General features: G+C 41.8%; 1 protein-coding gene across 1 annotated transcript in view; it reads right to left on the reverse strand.

Moving 5' to 3' along the window:
• The window catches only part of LOC112108677 (complement factor H), a 44,700-nt gene that overhangs the window by 16,419 nt on the left and 12,426 nt on the right, over positions 1–15,855 (reverse strand). Inside the window, exons 5-11 of the mRNA XM_026660402.2 lie at positions 11,519–11,683; positions 8,080–8,256; positions 5,174–5,350; positions 3,676–3,849; positions 3,054–3,236; positions 1,007–1,189; positions 367–549 (exon numbers count right to left, since the gene is read on the reverse strand). Coding sequence (XP_026516187.1) covers positions 367–549; positions 1,007–1,189; positions 3,054–3,236; positions 3,676–3,849; positions 5,174–5,350; positions 8,080–8,256; positions 11,519–11,683 — 1,242 coding nt within the window. The remainder of the gene's footprint in view (positions 1–366; positions 550–1,006; positions 1,190–3,053; positions 3,237–3,675; positions 3,850–5,173; positions 5,351–8,079; positions 8,257–11,518; positions 11,684–15,855) is intronic.

Consider the following 15,855-nt stretch of genomic DNA (forward strand, 5'->3'; position numbering starts at 1 on the left):
AGAGAAATAGAGAGAGAATAAATAGGATTCCATCAAAGAAATGTGTCCATCATCAACGTCTTGTCCTAATGGAAACAACTCACTAAGCATTCATGGCCCACCATACAATTTCTATTCTCCGATGTGGCCCTCGGGCCAAAAAGTTTGCGCACCCCTGGTTTAGAGAATGTCAAATTATTCCAGTAATTTAAAAGCAGCAAGTTGTCTTTCCTATGCTTAGGCATATAAACAGATATATGTTTTAATGATTAAACCAGTTGGTTTTTTTTTTAACTACTGAACTTCACTCAGACTAAAGGTAGATGTAATACTTGGTAACTATTATAATTAGAAAAGGATAATTTGTATATAAATACACAAGCTTACCTATGCAGTCAAGTTTGGGTGTCCATTCCCCATATTTACAAGTTGATTGTATAAAGTTTGTGCCATCTGTTTTACATTTGTAACTTATAGGTGCTTTGTGCTTATAGATCCTTTTCTTGATGGGAGTTTGTAAAATGGCTATATTCTCAAAATTCTCTGGAAGTCCACATGTAGCAGATTGATCTAAATAAAATCCAACACAAAAATTAAAATATGCTATAAATCATAGGATGTGTCCAGTAAATATCCATTTAAAGGCAGACATTCAATATGCAAATACATGTCCATGTGAGAATGTTGTGTCTACTATTGTTATAAGTAATCTCTAAAGTTACCAGAAGAGAAAGAGATCAAAGAAAAAAAATCAAAAATGTTTTTAGTTTGTGTACATTGTAAAGTTTTCAAAGATGCTGAGCTGCCTTTACACTGAAAGGTGGGGTCAAGAAAACCCTGTTGAAAGCCACTGATGCTTTTATGCACATGCTTAACTTTGCACACACTATGCATATACTAGAGTATGTAAAGAATGGTGCTAAATATCTATATAAACTGTATCTGCCTGAATATTGATGAATAATCTCTATTCAACCTTAAATGAAGTTGTTACTTTAATGCTTAAAATATTATCTAAATAGTTTACCAGCACACGAAGGCAAAGATATCCATTTTCCGCTAAGACACTTCACTGTCTTTGGCCCAACCATTACATAGTTTTTTTCACATTCATAATCCACTGTTTCTCCATGACCGTACTGGTGATTGTCTATATTGACAGCTTTCCCTTTGGCAATAGGGGGTGGTAGTCCACAGGTTTTTTCCTCTTCTGTGGAAAAGAGCATAAATATTCCACATTATATTCTTGGCACATATAAAACACATGATCAAAGAGCCTTACTTAAAATAATTATTTAGGGCCTGACCTTGCTCTCATTAAAGTTAGAAGTGAAACTCTGATTGACTTAAATGGGTGCAGAACTAGGCCCTTAATTTGTAATAACATTTGCCATTCTTCCAAACTCCTCTCCCTCACTTCTCTATGACTAGGACAACTCCTCAATCCAGTTATCTTCCAGGACTGTATTCAGCTTTTCTCTCCTCACAGTTTTGTAAGGATTGTCCCTTATTTCTCTCTATTTCCACATAGAAAATATCATTAACTTAGCAATGCTCAATTTATATTCCCTCACAAGAATGAAAACACTAAAATGCAAGGAAATCTTAAATCAAATCAGTACTCACATTCAACACAATACCACGCTCCAAATTGCTAGTAGTTCACTACTATCATGACACTAAACTACACCCCCCCCAATACTCACTTTATATTTAAAGAAAATAAAATCCTGCCACCTTCAGTGCACACATCCAAGAAATGAAAATCACACAGCTGCCATGTTGACAACTGCAAGCTCCCTGACCCCCACATTCTGCACTTTCCCCTTTCTAATTTGCAGCCTCTGCTCTCCTGCTGCTGCGACCGTGTCACCCCACTGTACCTGTTTAAAGCCTTTCCTTTATTGCTCTTTTTCTGCATTATATTGAAACTCCCTATAAATTATAAGACTGAGAATAACTTCTTCCCTGGCTATGACATTTCCTTATACTGCTCCATCCCAAATCTCTTTGCTAACCACTCTATTTTATATTCCACTCTTGGCTTTGTACTTCATTTCACGTTGCCCCTACAAATAGAATTGCTTCCCACTGATTGGGCAGCATGCAGCTTTTCCTCCCTTCATTAAACGTCCTTTTCTATACTTCCTTGTCTTTCACTTGCTATCGAAATATTTTACTTGTGTTTTAGTTCTCTCATAACTGCTTGGGGCAGGGACCTTGTTATGTGCACTTATGGTGCTCCATAAATAATAATAAACAACATTCAGCAGCATGTTAGGATGATAGTGAAATAGTCAACTGACCTGTTATCCAATGGTATTCATCAAAAGTTCTCCTTACATGTAGTTAAGGCAAGGCAAAGAAAATAGTATCTAGGAAACAAATTCAGCTTACACTGTGCTAAAATGAGGCCAGCAGCTACACCCCTTTCCTTACATTTTTCATAGATCAGTATGGAAACCTAACCAATGATGATTTCAGCAGGACAAAGCTCAGATCACTAGACTTGCCAAGACAATCATAGAACCTCTAGTAGATCTGTTAACACTTTGGATTTTGTTTATCTATTATTTTTTAGGTCATACCATCCTTTTATTCCACAAAACATCTGTAATTATTTCCTATAAATGCACATTTTCATTTCAGATAAAACCAAAAAATTCGGATTGATTTCTAAATATGCTGCAACTACAAGCAAATATTATACTTGTGTGCATTTATTTTTTTTTTTTTAAACTATGTTAGTTAATATGCATACTAATGCTCTCCAGCATTAGATAAATTATCAGTGTGGACTCTCAAAATTGAAATTTCAGTGCTTTTGATCAGCCAGGATTCCAGACTCTGCAAATTACAGTTAGCCGTTGGAAGTATTTTAGATGTCAATCAATAAAAACACTATCACCCATCTGATTCCATCTCAGGGAGGACTGTGGTACAGAAACTATGTACACTGGCCTGTATGTTACATTTAAGTAGGTATAGTTTGGATTTGAAAAATCTCTAAAAGTGTAAAATAGAAAAATATTAATCTATATTAATCCTAAGAGTGTGAAAAACACATAGTTTACCTGTGCAAGAAGGTAAAGATGTCCATTCCCCATCAATACATTCTATTTTTCTTGATCCAATAATTTTAAAACGGAGGTCACAGTCATATTCCACTGAGTCGCCATGTTCATATTCCTCATGAAGTTCACTGATAATATTCCCATTGGTAATGCTGGGTGGTGGCCCACAAGCTTTTGTTTCCTCTAATACAAAGAGATTATATCTAGACAGTTGTTCCAATTAAAAATAGACTACAATAAAAAATGAAAAAACCCAAATTCACTGCTTCAAGTGGAGAAAGATGGCACAGCTGACTATGAATTAATCTTATCTCTGGAGATTTGGATTCAAATCCTACTTTAGGTCACAAGTGGAAATGAGTGCCCTGAGTTCAACCTACTACCACTTCACACAACTGGCAGTTTCACTATAATCAAAATGGACGGAAACAAATTCACAGTTTCAAATGGGAAATTAAGGCACAGTGGGTTAGTAAGTGAATTGGCATGAGGATAGATGGGGTAGTTCACCTTGGGATAGACACTAGGATCCAGAAAGAGCCCACAGAAGAGTTGCTGAGTATTGAAGAGCCAGATTTACTAAGAGGTATCCTACTTAAATAAGCCTAAGGGAAATATTTACCTTTGCATGTCGGAGATGCTGGGAACCATCCAAAGTAATAGCACTGAGAGGAGTCAGGTCCCACTCGTTTGTGACTTTTTGCACAGGAAAAAGTTACCACATCTCCATTATCGTATTTAGCTTTCGGGGGGGAAACCTGGCCATGGGCCAATCTCAACATTTCACATTCTATGGCTAAAGATGATGGTGAGGAAAGGAAAGGAAATATATTATAGCAAATACTTCTAGGGGAAAGTATTTAAAATACAAAAGATTTGAACAAAATGGGTTGATCAAAAACCAGTTTTAAACCATGGAAAGGCACCCATTGATTTGGATCAGGGCTTTGGTTAGCACCAAGAACAAGAATCTTGCTGAAAAAACTGGGAATTTGTAAAAGAGTTAGAATTCCATCTAGGGCAGGGAAAGAAAAGAAGGCAAGCAGGAAAAAAACAAGCACAATAGGATATAATTGGGAGGAAAAACAAAGATGACATTTAATCAAATGAAGGGGTGACTTTCCATAATCTTTCCCCCACATTCTATTAATTTAAATATAAACATTTTTGCAAGTAATTTAGAAACTGGTAGTTTCATGGACACAGATCCTTACTCAGAAAAATCACACTTGGAGTACTCCAAATAATCAGTTAACGATGCTGGCCTTTCAACCTGGATTGTTATTTGTCATGACTTAAAATACAACTATTACTTGTTCAAAGTTTTCGTAAGATTTGTTTGTCTTTCATAGTACAATAATAATTCTGCAGTTTCCAGTGCTCTGATTACCTCTTATTTCCCAATGGTTCCATTACTTTTGAATTTAATCTGTACCCCGTTTGAATCAGAGCTGCTCCATCCAGAGTCTGGAACAGACAGATGCAGCTAATGCCGAGCAGACCACGAAGCTCTCAATCCCAGTGGATCTGGATCTGTGCAGAGCAGAGATACCCCAGCCCCTCCAACCCTCCTCAGACTTCCCTCAGAGCCTGACCCAGTGGGGACAGTATTTATTGTCCGTATTGCAGTAGTGTCTGGGGTGCCCAGTCCAGACTGAGAACCCCACGGCACCAGACGCTGCACAAACAGCCAGTCCCTCCCTGTAGAGCTGACATATAAGTACAATATTTATATTCCAATGGATTTATTTTATTATTATATGGTAAAAATTAGAAAGTAAGCCATTTTTCAGTAATAGTGGACTTTTTATGTCTGATTTTGTAAGCAGGTGAAACTTGGAGGCTCGCAAGACAAATCCGACTCCTGAAAGATGTGCAGTAATTTGGAAAGGTTAAGATTACGAAGAACACACTTTTCTGGGGATTGCTGACTGAATGCATTGAATGATTCTTGACTGTCCCAGCAGACATGAACACTTCCCACCCAGTCATTATCCACAATGTAACCTGCTCCTAAATCAGAGCTATTTAAATTAGTAATCAATATAGCAACTATGACAGTCAAAGGAATTCGTTCTGCAGAGTAGTAATTTAATTAAAACAAAACAAAAACACCTTACCAGGACACTGGGGCTCAGGAGTCCATCCATTTATGCCACACACTGTATAACCTGTTGTGATTTTATTTACAGTTTGGTGTCCATCCGCACATTCATATTCCAGTATTTCTTCAGGCAGAAACACCATTTGATTTGTGTGGAAATTAATATGCTCGTATCGAGGCTTTTCACATGTTTCTGTAGAATTAGAGAAATGTAGTTATTTTTCTTAATTAGAAACTCTGGCATTCTAAAGCATCCTCATTATATCTACCTTTGTGAATTTGGGCCTCAGTATAGTAAAAAAATGAAAATTCTACACACAGTACCACACATTATATCTCTTTAAATTTTCTTTAGGACTACATGGTGGTGAAAGGAAAGTGTTCATAGATTTAGAAGGCAAGACCAGAAGAAAACATTTAGGCAATAAATATATACTTGCATTTTGCATGCTTGCTTCTTACATCATTCCCACTAATGTTTACCAGACATGTTTGTCTTTGAAAATCTACAGTGATAATAGTGACTCAAACCTTTCCCTTGAGAGTCAACACTAATGCTCTTATAATTCAGAATATCTTCCTAATGTCTAGCATAAAAGTTTTCCTTCCTTGGATTCAGGCCATTGCCTTTTTCCTACCATTTGAGACTGTGAGTATAATTCCCTTCTTTCAGTTGCTGCACTACATACTGTTACTGTGATTGTTACAGTTAGGTTGCAGTCATGATCCCTTGAATCATCTGTAAGGGCTAGATTCTGCTCCAGTGTAGGGAAGCCAGGGAACAGATTCTCTGGTCTTGTCCAGCTATGCTGAGCAAGGAACAGGGCCGGCTCCAGGCACCAGCCTACCAGGCATGTGCTTGGGGCGGCACCTGGAGGGGGGCGGCGCTCAGGCCCGAGAGCGGGGCCGTGACTGGGCTCGCCGCCCTCCCCGCAGTGCTCCGGCCAGCCGGGGAGAGCGGGGCCACGGCCAGGCTCTCCGCCCTCCTCCCAGTGCTCCGGCCGGTCGGGGAGAGCAGGGCCCGCGGCGGGCTCACTGCCCTCCTCCCTCCCCGGCGCTCCTGCTGCCGGGGAGAGCGGAGCCGCGGCGGGCTCGCCGCCCTCCCCCAGGCACTCCTGCTGCCGGGGAGAGCGGGCCCGTGGCCGGGCTCTTCACCCTCCTCCCGGCGCTCCGGCCGGTCGGGGACAGCGGGGCCCCGGCCGGGCTCGCCGCCTTCCCCTGCCGGGCTCCCTGCCGCGGGGGTGGGGGGCGGCGGGAGGCTTTTTTGCCTGGGGCAGCAAAAAAGCCAGAGCCGGCCCTGGCAAGGAACCTGATCAAGGGATAGAACAAACATGACTTCAAGCCAACCTTCTGCCTTCCAGGTTGCTCCTCCTCCTTCAAGCTATTTTATGCTGGTTACCTATGGCCCCAAAAGGTCATTTCAGCAGCCAGAAGAGCCAGGACATCCCAGTTATGATGCCTTTTTCCTAGTCACACCTTTATGCTTGGGGGGAATTCCAACCAGCCAACTATTTTTTTGGTTGTTTTCTCCAGTCAGAGCTACGCAAAGCAGATGGAACAGGAGGAGAATTGGGCCTTATACGTATAAAAAGGCAAAGGTGGGAAGCAACACAACAGTAAATAAGGAGTTCTCACTGCATTCAATTATGTGTCCCTAATACTTAGCTCTGTTTTATCCCATTTGAGGGTCTGGTCCTTGTTTACCAACCAAACTAATCCATGCGTTGGCACGGTCATGTTCACTGCCTTTATTTTCAAATCATAACATTCATGAACACCACAAAAGTCAGATATTTCCCTACTGATTTCCAAATGAGTCACAAATTGCAGGGAATCTCCTCCCTGTAGAAACATGAGAATTATTCTTGACTGGAAATATGGGAGGCTACTTAATAAAGAGCCATGCATCCAAAGGAAGGTTTATTCATTTATTGAGACAATTTTGTAGACTATTTTGTGTGAAACACTCCAGTGTGCAAGAGCTATTGCAGGTGCTATCGTACGGGACACCACTTTGCAGAGCCAGAATTGCGAACAGCTTAAAGTTCATGTATTTCACAGACAGATAATCTAGATGGGATTTCCTAGGTCTTGGTAGCTATGCTGTTTATTTAATACTCTTCTCTGTGCGATGGAATGGACTTCATTTGAAGACAAATTATAAGCAAATTCTTTTATGCACAAAGGTGTTCTGTGTATGTGGATACTAATAGGGTAAAAAGAGGAATAGCCAGGAAATAAGGCAGCCTGGAATAAAAGGAAGAGATGACCCCCAGTTGGATTGGGTTAATGTTGGAGTTATTATCCCACAAAAGTGGGAGATTTAATTGTCCACTTTAATCACCATATTTCCTCTCATCTGGAGAGAAGGAACTCCAGAAACCAGGAAGATAACTAAGATACCTAAAGTGACAACAATTGGAAGAAAGTTTTTAAAATTTTGTGCTCTGATGCTTTTACATAAAATGTATGTCTTTATGATTTAAATACTGATCAGTCAATGGTAAGTTATTTTATTTATGATGGTAATACTTCCCCCAAATAATAGATTAATTTTGTCCAGTCATAGTAAGACATAACCCAAGGAGCCTCAGCCTTGTAAGTTTCCCCACACAGGGCCGGCTCCAGGCACCAGCTTAACAAGCAGGTGCTTGGGGCCGCCAAGGGAGAGGGGCAGCACCTGCGGCAATTCGGGGCGGCAGGTCCCTCACTCCCTCTAGGAGCGAAGGACCTGCCACTGAACTGCTGCCGCCGATCGCGGCTTTTTTTTTTTTGCTTGGGGCAGCAGAAATGCTGGAGCCGGCCCTGTCCCCACATGAAGCTGAAGCTTCTCCCCATACCTGAACATGGTGCTCATCTCTAGTGAGGAAAAAAGGAGCAATGTGACAAAGTAGAGAGTTCTTCAATCATTAAATTACTCACTAATGCACTTTGGTAAAGGAGTCCATCCTCCTCGAAGGCACTGTGTCTTCCCCATCTCATTTCCTTCTGGAGTCGTGTAAGCAATCCGACACCTATATGTTGCTTCCTCATTTAAAGTAAATCTGTTCTTACTTTCGAAGAAATAACCATTCTGTATCTCAACTTTTCCACATATTTCTAAAATAGAGAGCGTATGACATTATCTCAAGATAAATACTGTTAATTAACATGCTTTTCATAGGTATAGAGTGACCATGAGAAGAGATACACCTGAAATGAAATGGAGGAATGCTATTTAAAAAATTTTTGAACAATAAGTTCCTTCATACTTTTGGACAGTGGGAGGGGAAGGTAAGAAATCAGAGTGTATATCAGTGTTTTTTATCTCTCACAATCATTCCTGATACTGATTTCTCAAAGCCAATCTAAAAGATGGTTGGACTGAAAATGGTCATTTTGATTCTGACACTGCCAGCTCTTATTTTGTGGGAAAAGTTCTCTCTTTTTGTTGTATGTGCTGTATGTACAAGTAATTTGGTGAAGCAGCTTCATGGTTTAATGCACCTGACAATCATAAGGGGCTCATCCGTGAGAAAGACAGTGCTAAACATCACAGAGACATTATCACTTAACCTACCTTCTTCAGAGACAGCCTCTCCCACTGCAATATTTCCACAGCTGTGATCAATAGAGCATTCATGCTACACCCCCTCAGTTTAAAGGAGAGGGTGCTGGTAGCGGGGCATTATCCTGGAGGGGCATTCAATTTTGGAATTCACTCTCTCCCTGAATTTGCTGACTTCCAGGATACACTGCACAGCCCATCCACTTTCTTGGGCATTTGGGGAGAGTAGAGATAGGGAGGGAATGAGGCTTTGAGGTAGGATGTGTTTGTCTGAATTTTGTTATGGAGGTTGATGACTTGATTTTACACATAATATCTTAATTGATGTTCAAGCCCCCAGAGCTACCAGACAAACTGTGCAAGCCACTCCATGGAGGAAGAGGAGGCAGAGGGGCAAGGTGGAGCCATGGCTTTAACCCACTTTGCAACATCCAGAAGTGCTGACCAGGTATAGACAGAGGAACATGCTGCATTATCCCAAAAGATGGTATAATGCACACACAACTCATGCCTGGTAGAGAACTGGAGGAAAGATAGGATTTCCTGGAGCACAACTGCTCCCTGGATTACTTTGTCTCCACAAAAACGAGAAGTACCTGTGGCACCTTATAGACCAACAAATTTATTTGGGCATAAGCTTTTGTGGGCTAAAAGCCACTTCATCAAATGCATGGAGTGGAAAATACAGTAGGAAAATATATATAGCAGTACATGAAAAGATGGGAGCTGCCTTACATCTGATGAAGTGGGTTTTAGCCCACGAAAGCTTATGCCCAAATAAATTTGTTAGTCTATAAGGTGCCACAAGTACTCCTCGTCATTTTTGCTGATACAGACTAACATGGCTAACACTCTGAAATTTGCCTCCACACTTTCCCCAAACACAGACCAGACCAGTGGCTAAATGTCACAATTTATAAATATTAGGTGGAGCTAATAGTAACATCTTTTATTAAATTTGCCCGATTCTCTGTATGATAAAATCCCATTTATAATTGCTTGTAACTTTGTTAGACTTTAACCATTTGGATTGAAATTTTCCATGTCTGGTGTCTGCCTCAGCATCATTTTTTGTTTTGTTTTGAAAAGTTGAATCTGAAACAGTTTCACTGTTTCGGAGACTGATGTTTGAGTAAAATATTCTGTTTTGTCAATGTTAAGTTATTGTTAGAGCTGTTTTGTTGAGAACCTCTAGCACTTCCATGGTTTGGAGCAGGGACTCAGCATTTCGCTGTGGTGTCCACTTGTTGTCAAAGATTTACCTTTTGCTGTCCTCAGAAAAATGCACCCAAATTTGGCCATGTTATAAATCTATGAAAGTCACAGTTTGTACAGGTTTGGAGCTTGATTATTCTCTAAAGATTCCATCTGTACTGAACATGCTCTCGCCCAAGGTGGCAGGGGCTGAGAAGAACTTTCCTTGCAAATGTGTCTCTTGGCTCCTAGGGGCCACACTCATGCCAGGCACTGAGACTGTGGGTATGTCTACATAAGAGTTGGAAACTTGTAAATTCTAGCATGAAGAGACATACTTTAGCTTTAGCTCCAATCAAACTAGCACAGTAAAAATAGGAGTACTGCTGTGGTGATGCAAGTGGCTAGCCATCTCAGTACATACCTATGATCTTTGACAGGATCAAATGTGGGGAGGCTAGCCCCTCCCACAGCTCAAGTGGCCACAGCTACATTTTTATTTTTAGTGCTGAGAGGTGGGAATAAGGATGGCTATGGGGTTGAGTTAAGGAAGAACAGGGTTGGGCAGAGGGGTTGGGGATTATTATTATTTTATTACAAAAAGATATGCTTAGCTCTATACAGAAGACAAAGAAATACCTGGTACCTGTCCCAACCCCAATCTAACTTTTAGAAATGAAACAATTAGGGTTGCCAATTTTCCACTGGCACAACACCAAAAAGCCTTGCCCCGCCCTCTGCCCCACCCCTCCTCCAAGCCTCCCCCTCACTCCGCCCCCCCCCATTGCTCGCTCTCCCCACCCTCACTCAATCATTTTCACTAGGCTGGCTCAGGGGGGTTGGGGTGCGGGAAGGGGTGTGGGAGGGAGTGCAGGCTCTGGGGTGGGGCCAGGGATGGGAGGTTTGGGGTGCAGGAGTGTGTTCCAGGCTGGGACCAAGGGGTTCAGAGGGCAGTCGGGTGGTCAGGACTGGGGCAGGGGTTTGGGGCCCAGGAGGGGTTCAGGGGTGCAAGCTCCAGGCAGCACTTACCTTAATCAGCAGCATGTCCCCCCTCAGGCTCCTATGCGGAGGTGTGGCCAGGCAGCTCTGCGCCCTGCCCCATCTGGAGGCACTGCCCCCGCAGCTCCCATTGGCCATGGTTCCCGGCCAGTCGGAGCGGCACTTGGGGCTGGGACAGCATGCAGAGCCCTCTGGATGTCCCTACAGGTAGGAGCCTGAGGGGGGACATGCCGTCTGCTTCCCGGAAGCGGCACTGAGGCTAGCAGGGAGCCTGCCAGTCCCACTGCACAGCACTGCCAACTGGACAGTCAACAGCCCAGTCAGTGGTGCTGACCGAAGCCACCAGGATCCCCTTTTGACCAGATGTTCTGGTCAAAAACCGGACACCTGGTCACCATACATAGAACAAGCAGGGGTGATAAACAGCAGTCAGGGGCTGGGTGAAGAACTTTGAAGGTCAATGCAATATGATTGCACAGTTACTCAGGTCAGAAATGTGCATTGTCATGACAAGTCACCTGCTAGGACTGGCATTTTTGTCTTCATTTCAGGCAGATGATAATAGTAATACGTCTACAAGTTTTTTAACGAGCTGATCAATAGAACATGAATGTTCCTTACTGTGAGAAGTACAACTTGGAGTAGGTGACCAGCCATTCTTTGTGCATGTAACTTTGGTTCGCAGATTATCAGAACATTCATATGAAATTTCATCACCTTCTTTGTAGGTGTTCCTATAGCCAGGCAGAAATCTACCATTTTCCAAATGACCAGTAGAACACTTTTCTAAAGGAAAAAAAAAAAGATTACATTCGGTTAGCAAATGGAAGTCAGACATTTAACAAAGAAAAAGCAAAACAAAACAAACCACCCTCTTCAAAACTAGCTATTTATTTGGAAAAAAAATATTTCAAATAAGACCTTCTTGCTGCATAGTACTGTAGTACTTTATACTGAAAAGACCTTTATTTTCAAATATGAATCAAAGAGCTTGATTTTTGCACCAGCCTGAAATTTGTTATATCAACTGTGCACAGTTGTAAATAATTACACAAGATGCAAGACAGTGAAGAATTGGGTCACACGGGCCAGATTCTCAATTGGTGCAAAACAGCAAGCTCCATCAACCTCAATGGAACGACACTGATTTTACACCAGCCAAAAAAATCTTGCCCAATATGTTTCTTAAGTAGTGGTGTCTGCACAGATTCATTTACAGCATTAGCCTCCAGAAGACGTTATCAATCATATTATTCCCTCAAGGTATTTTATTTATAGGTATCACTATGATGCTCATTGAATCAGATTATTAAAACAAAAAGCATCTTTACAGAATCCAAATGATACAGGTACTGAAACGCCAACATGTAGGAACATAGATACCATTGCTGTTGATTGGGTTTATGTTCAGGCTCAGGCACTAGCTGAAAAGTTCCATTAATCCAAAATAAAAACCAAAGTGAGGTGTAATGGGATTGTTTAAATCATGCCATTATAATGGAAATCACATCATCAGCCCAGGATAAACAAGGTGACAGGAGAGGGCCAACAGCCAAAGGAAGCATCTCTTACTTTCCTTCTCCCCATGCTCAGTCACTGGACTAGTGTGATGAAGTGTAAAGGTCCCTGACAGCCTAGGAGCAAAGAACAAGGTTTGGTACCAAAATTCTGATTCCCTGAATATTTTTTAACCTTTTTTTCCCACCCACTTCCATGAGCTGTGAATGCCAGGAAAGTGCGACTGGCAATTACAGTGTGATTGAAGTTGTGGAGTACTTGTGACTTTGCATTTTCTGTCAGGACACTGCCTATACTCAGAAAGCCTCCCACTGTGTGTACCCAATGTCCTTCTGCTTCAGATCCCTCATTAAAAGTAACTTGCCACAAGAGTCTGAGTCTTTTGACCTTGTACTAGAGTTGTCATCCTGTTTAATATATTGGTCAGAATTCAACTGCAAGGTGTTTGGAAAAGTAACTGTTCTTTTTTGTGCTTTGTGGACGTCCTATGCACATTCACAGCACTATTTTATTTACAACTCCACACTTAAGGTTGTGATGAAAATATTTCCACTACAAACATTGTTTTGATCAACTCCTCTCTTTTAACTTTGTAGCTTTTTCAAGGAGCAATTTTATAACTAATATAAGGCGGGTTCCCTGTCCTCCCCCCACTCTCCAAGTGTAGAATAAAAATGTTCAAACACCTAGACCTAAAAAGTGAGCCCTTTATGAAAAGTAAAAATATATAAAGAAATAAAACAGACCAAAACTACACAAAACCCATTCATAATATCCCTGCCATTTCTAACTTGAAAATAGAATAAGCTACAAACTGAAAAATTCATTCATAGGCAGATATTTATACATCCTCATGCCTACTCATTAGAATTTCAGTTTTTCAACAAAAATGTTAATTGATTGTGTTCACACCAACCAAACCACCCTGTAAAAGTATGATCACAGGGGGCATATAATTGTACTTTCTAGTTTCTTAGCACTTATAGTTTTAACTACTACTGAACTGCATTGTAAACTACTAGGAATGTGGGGAGAAGGAGGTGAGTCATATGGGTGCATTGAACTAGTGGGGTCTGGAGCAGGTCAGGGAGAGGCTTTGGTCATAGGATGTCTATTCAGTGCAGCTCCCAGCTCCAGCTTAAAAACACATTTGGTGGCTAGTGAGCCTGCTAAGTTGGAGGGAAGCAGTCCTCTCCTCCAGCAAACTTTAGCATCTTCATAGGAGGTGGAAGGGGAAGAGTAGATTGGCATGGAAGTAGCCAAGCAGAAGGGCTGGCCCATGCTTGGAGTCAGGTTTAGAATTAGGCCATATGGTGGGTTTTGTAGCTGAGCTGAAGAGGAGCAAGAATACACATCAGGCTGTGACAACTGGTAGGGGCAACAGAACCGGAGACTTTCTGTGTATATCTACACAATGAGTGGAAGCCCACAGCAGCAAGTCTCCAAGCCTCGGTTGACAGACTCAGGCTCATGGTGCTCGCGCTACCATGCTAAAAATAGCTGTGTAGATAGTGTGACTTGAGCTGGAACTTGGGCTCTGATGCCTTGACGGGGATGGAGGTGGGGGTGGGCTTCAGAGCCCAAGCTCCAGACTCAGCTGTAATCTCTATACTGATATTTTTACTGTAGCAGTGCAACCTCTGTAAGCCCAAATCTCTTGTTACAAACTTGGAGGTCCTCTGCCATGGACTGGGTAGACCAGGGATCGGCCGATCAGGGCTCCCACTGGCCGTGGTTTGCTGTTCCAGGCCAATGGGGGCTGCGGGAAGCGGCGCCCAGCACATCCCTCGGCCCATGCCGCTTCCTGCAGCTCCCATTGGCCTGGAGTGGCGAACCACGGCCAGTGGGAGCCCCGATCGGCCGAACCTGCAGACGCAGCAGGTAAATAAACTGGCCCAGCCCGCCAGGGTGCTTACCCTGGTGGGCCGTGTGCCAAAGGTTGCCAATCCCTGGTGTAGACGGACCTTTTGAGGGGCCATGAAAACAGCTGGTCAGACAAGAAGACATTTACAGGTGCTCCATGAAAAAATCTGCATAATAGATGGATAAGACCCGTAGATTAGTTTTCTTCAACTGGCATTCAAAATTTTCCACTTAAAGTAGAAAGAATCTAGCTTTGTAAAATGTTTTGTGCACGAATCTGAGAAAGCCTGGCATTAGCTAAAGACTTCTGGAGAGGCAGAGAATCCTAAGAGTCCACGCTTTGCTCCCCAACCTCTCATTACCCCAATTAGTTACCCCTCCAGCCAGAACTGGTCTCCAGCTATCCAGACTATATACATTATTTGTGTGTGTGTTTCAAAAGGTTGATAGAAACTATTTGACCTGGTAGAGTAAGGGTGTGCAGGGAGTGGGGGAACAAGATTTCTTTTGTTTCAGATTATAATAGCATATTCAACACTTCCCAATGCCCCTAATGGCCTTTCCCAACCCTTCTGGGGGGGTCATGACCCTCTGGTTGAGAAATCCTGGCCCAGTAATTTGGGCACAGAAGCTGGACTGGAGAGTAGGGAGTAAGGGGAATGCAGCCCCAAGCCTCTGCTTTCCTGCAGGGCTGCCAATCCTTGAAATATACATTATAAAAGGGAGATTTTGATCATACTTGTGCTAATACTACAAAGAAAAGAACAAAAAAACTAATTTATGCACCCTGCTGATATTGATTTTGTCCCAATTCCTTAAGCTTTCACAGTTAAAGTTTAACTAATGTTTTTAGACTTTGAATTGTTGGTCATGAGGGTGTGAATTGGTGGTGTTAATTGCCAATGCTGGGTGCTAATGACAGAACTGCAGTATTGTTTTAACCTTGCTTAAACAAGATGTCCAGTTGACAATTTCAAAACAGAACAGCAAAAAGGAAAGCTAAGCTAGAAAGAGAATATTGTAAGCAAGTTACCCAAACTTGCTAACTATTTCTCTGTTAGTACTGCTTCAGAATCATCTTCCATGATTGTGGACCATCTTTCTTAGAAAATGATAATCAAAGCAAAGATATGAGTATGAACTTGTTCCCTCAGGAGACTTCAGAAAAAAAGGCAAGCATTCCTGAAATCAAGGACAAAACTAATGATGAAAGAGATGAACCACTTTTTCTAACACCTGTCCATACAGAAGGTAGAATGAATAATAGTGATAAAGAGGATGATGTTGCTGTTAGTGTTGAACAAAATCTGGCTAAATGGCCTTCTTTGATAATGGAAGAGTTTTGTACTACATGTATTGAGAAAGATCTGCTCTATTTTCAGAATCGCAGTGACAAAGTTATAGTTTCTGAGTATCAGAAATGGTATTTTTCACCTCTTCTTTTTAAATGAAAACTACCAAATGGAGAGCATCATCAGAGGCATTGGTCAAAGCATTCTAAATCCACAGGAGCAGTATTCTGTTTTATGTGAAAACTCTTTTCATTGCCTAATAATCTTAGCATCTTCATAATCCCA

The sequence above is a fragment of the Terrapene carolina genome, unplaced genomic scaffold (assembly GCF_002925995.2).
Source record: "Terrapene carolina triunguis isolate 2854851 unplaced genomic scaffold, T_m_triunguis-2.0 Scaffold755, whole genome shotgun sequence".
NCBI lineage: Eukaryota > Metazoa > Chordata > Testudines > Emydidae > Terrapene > Terrapene triunguis.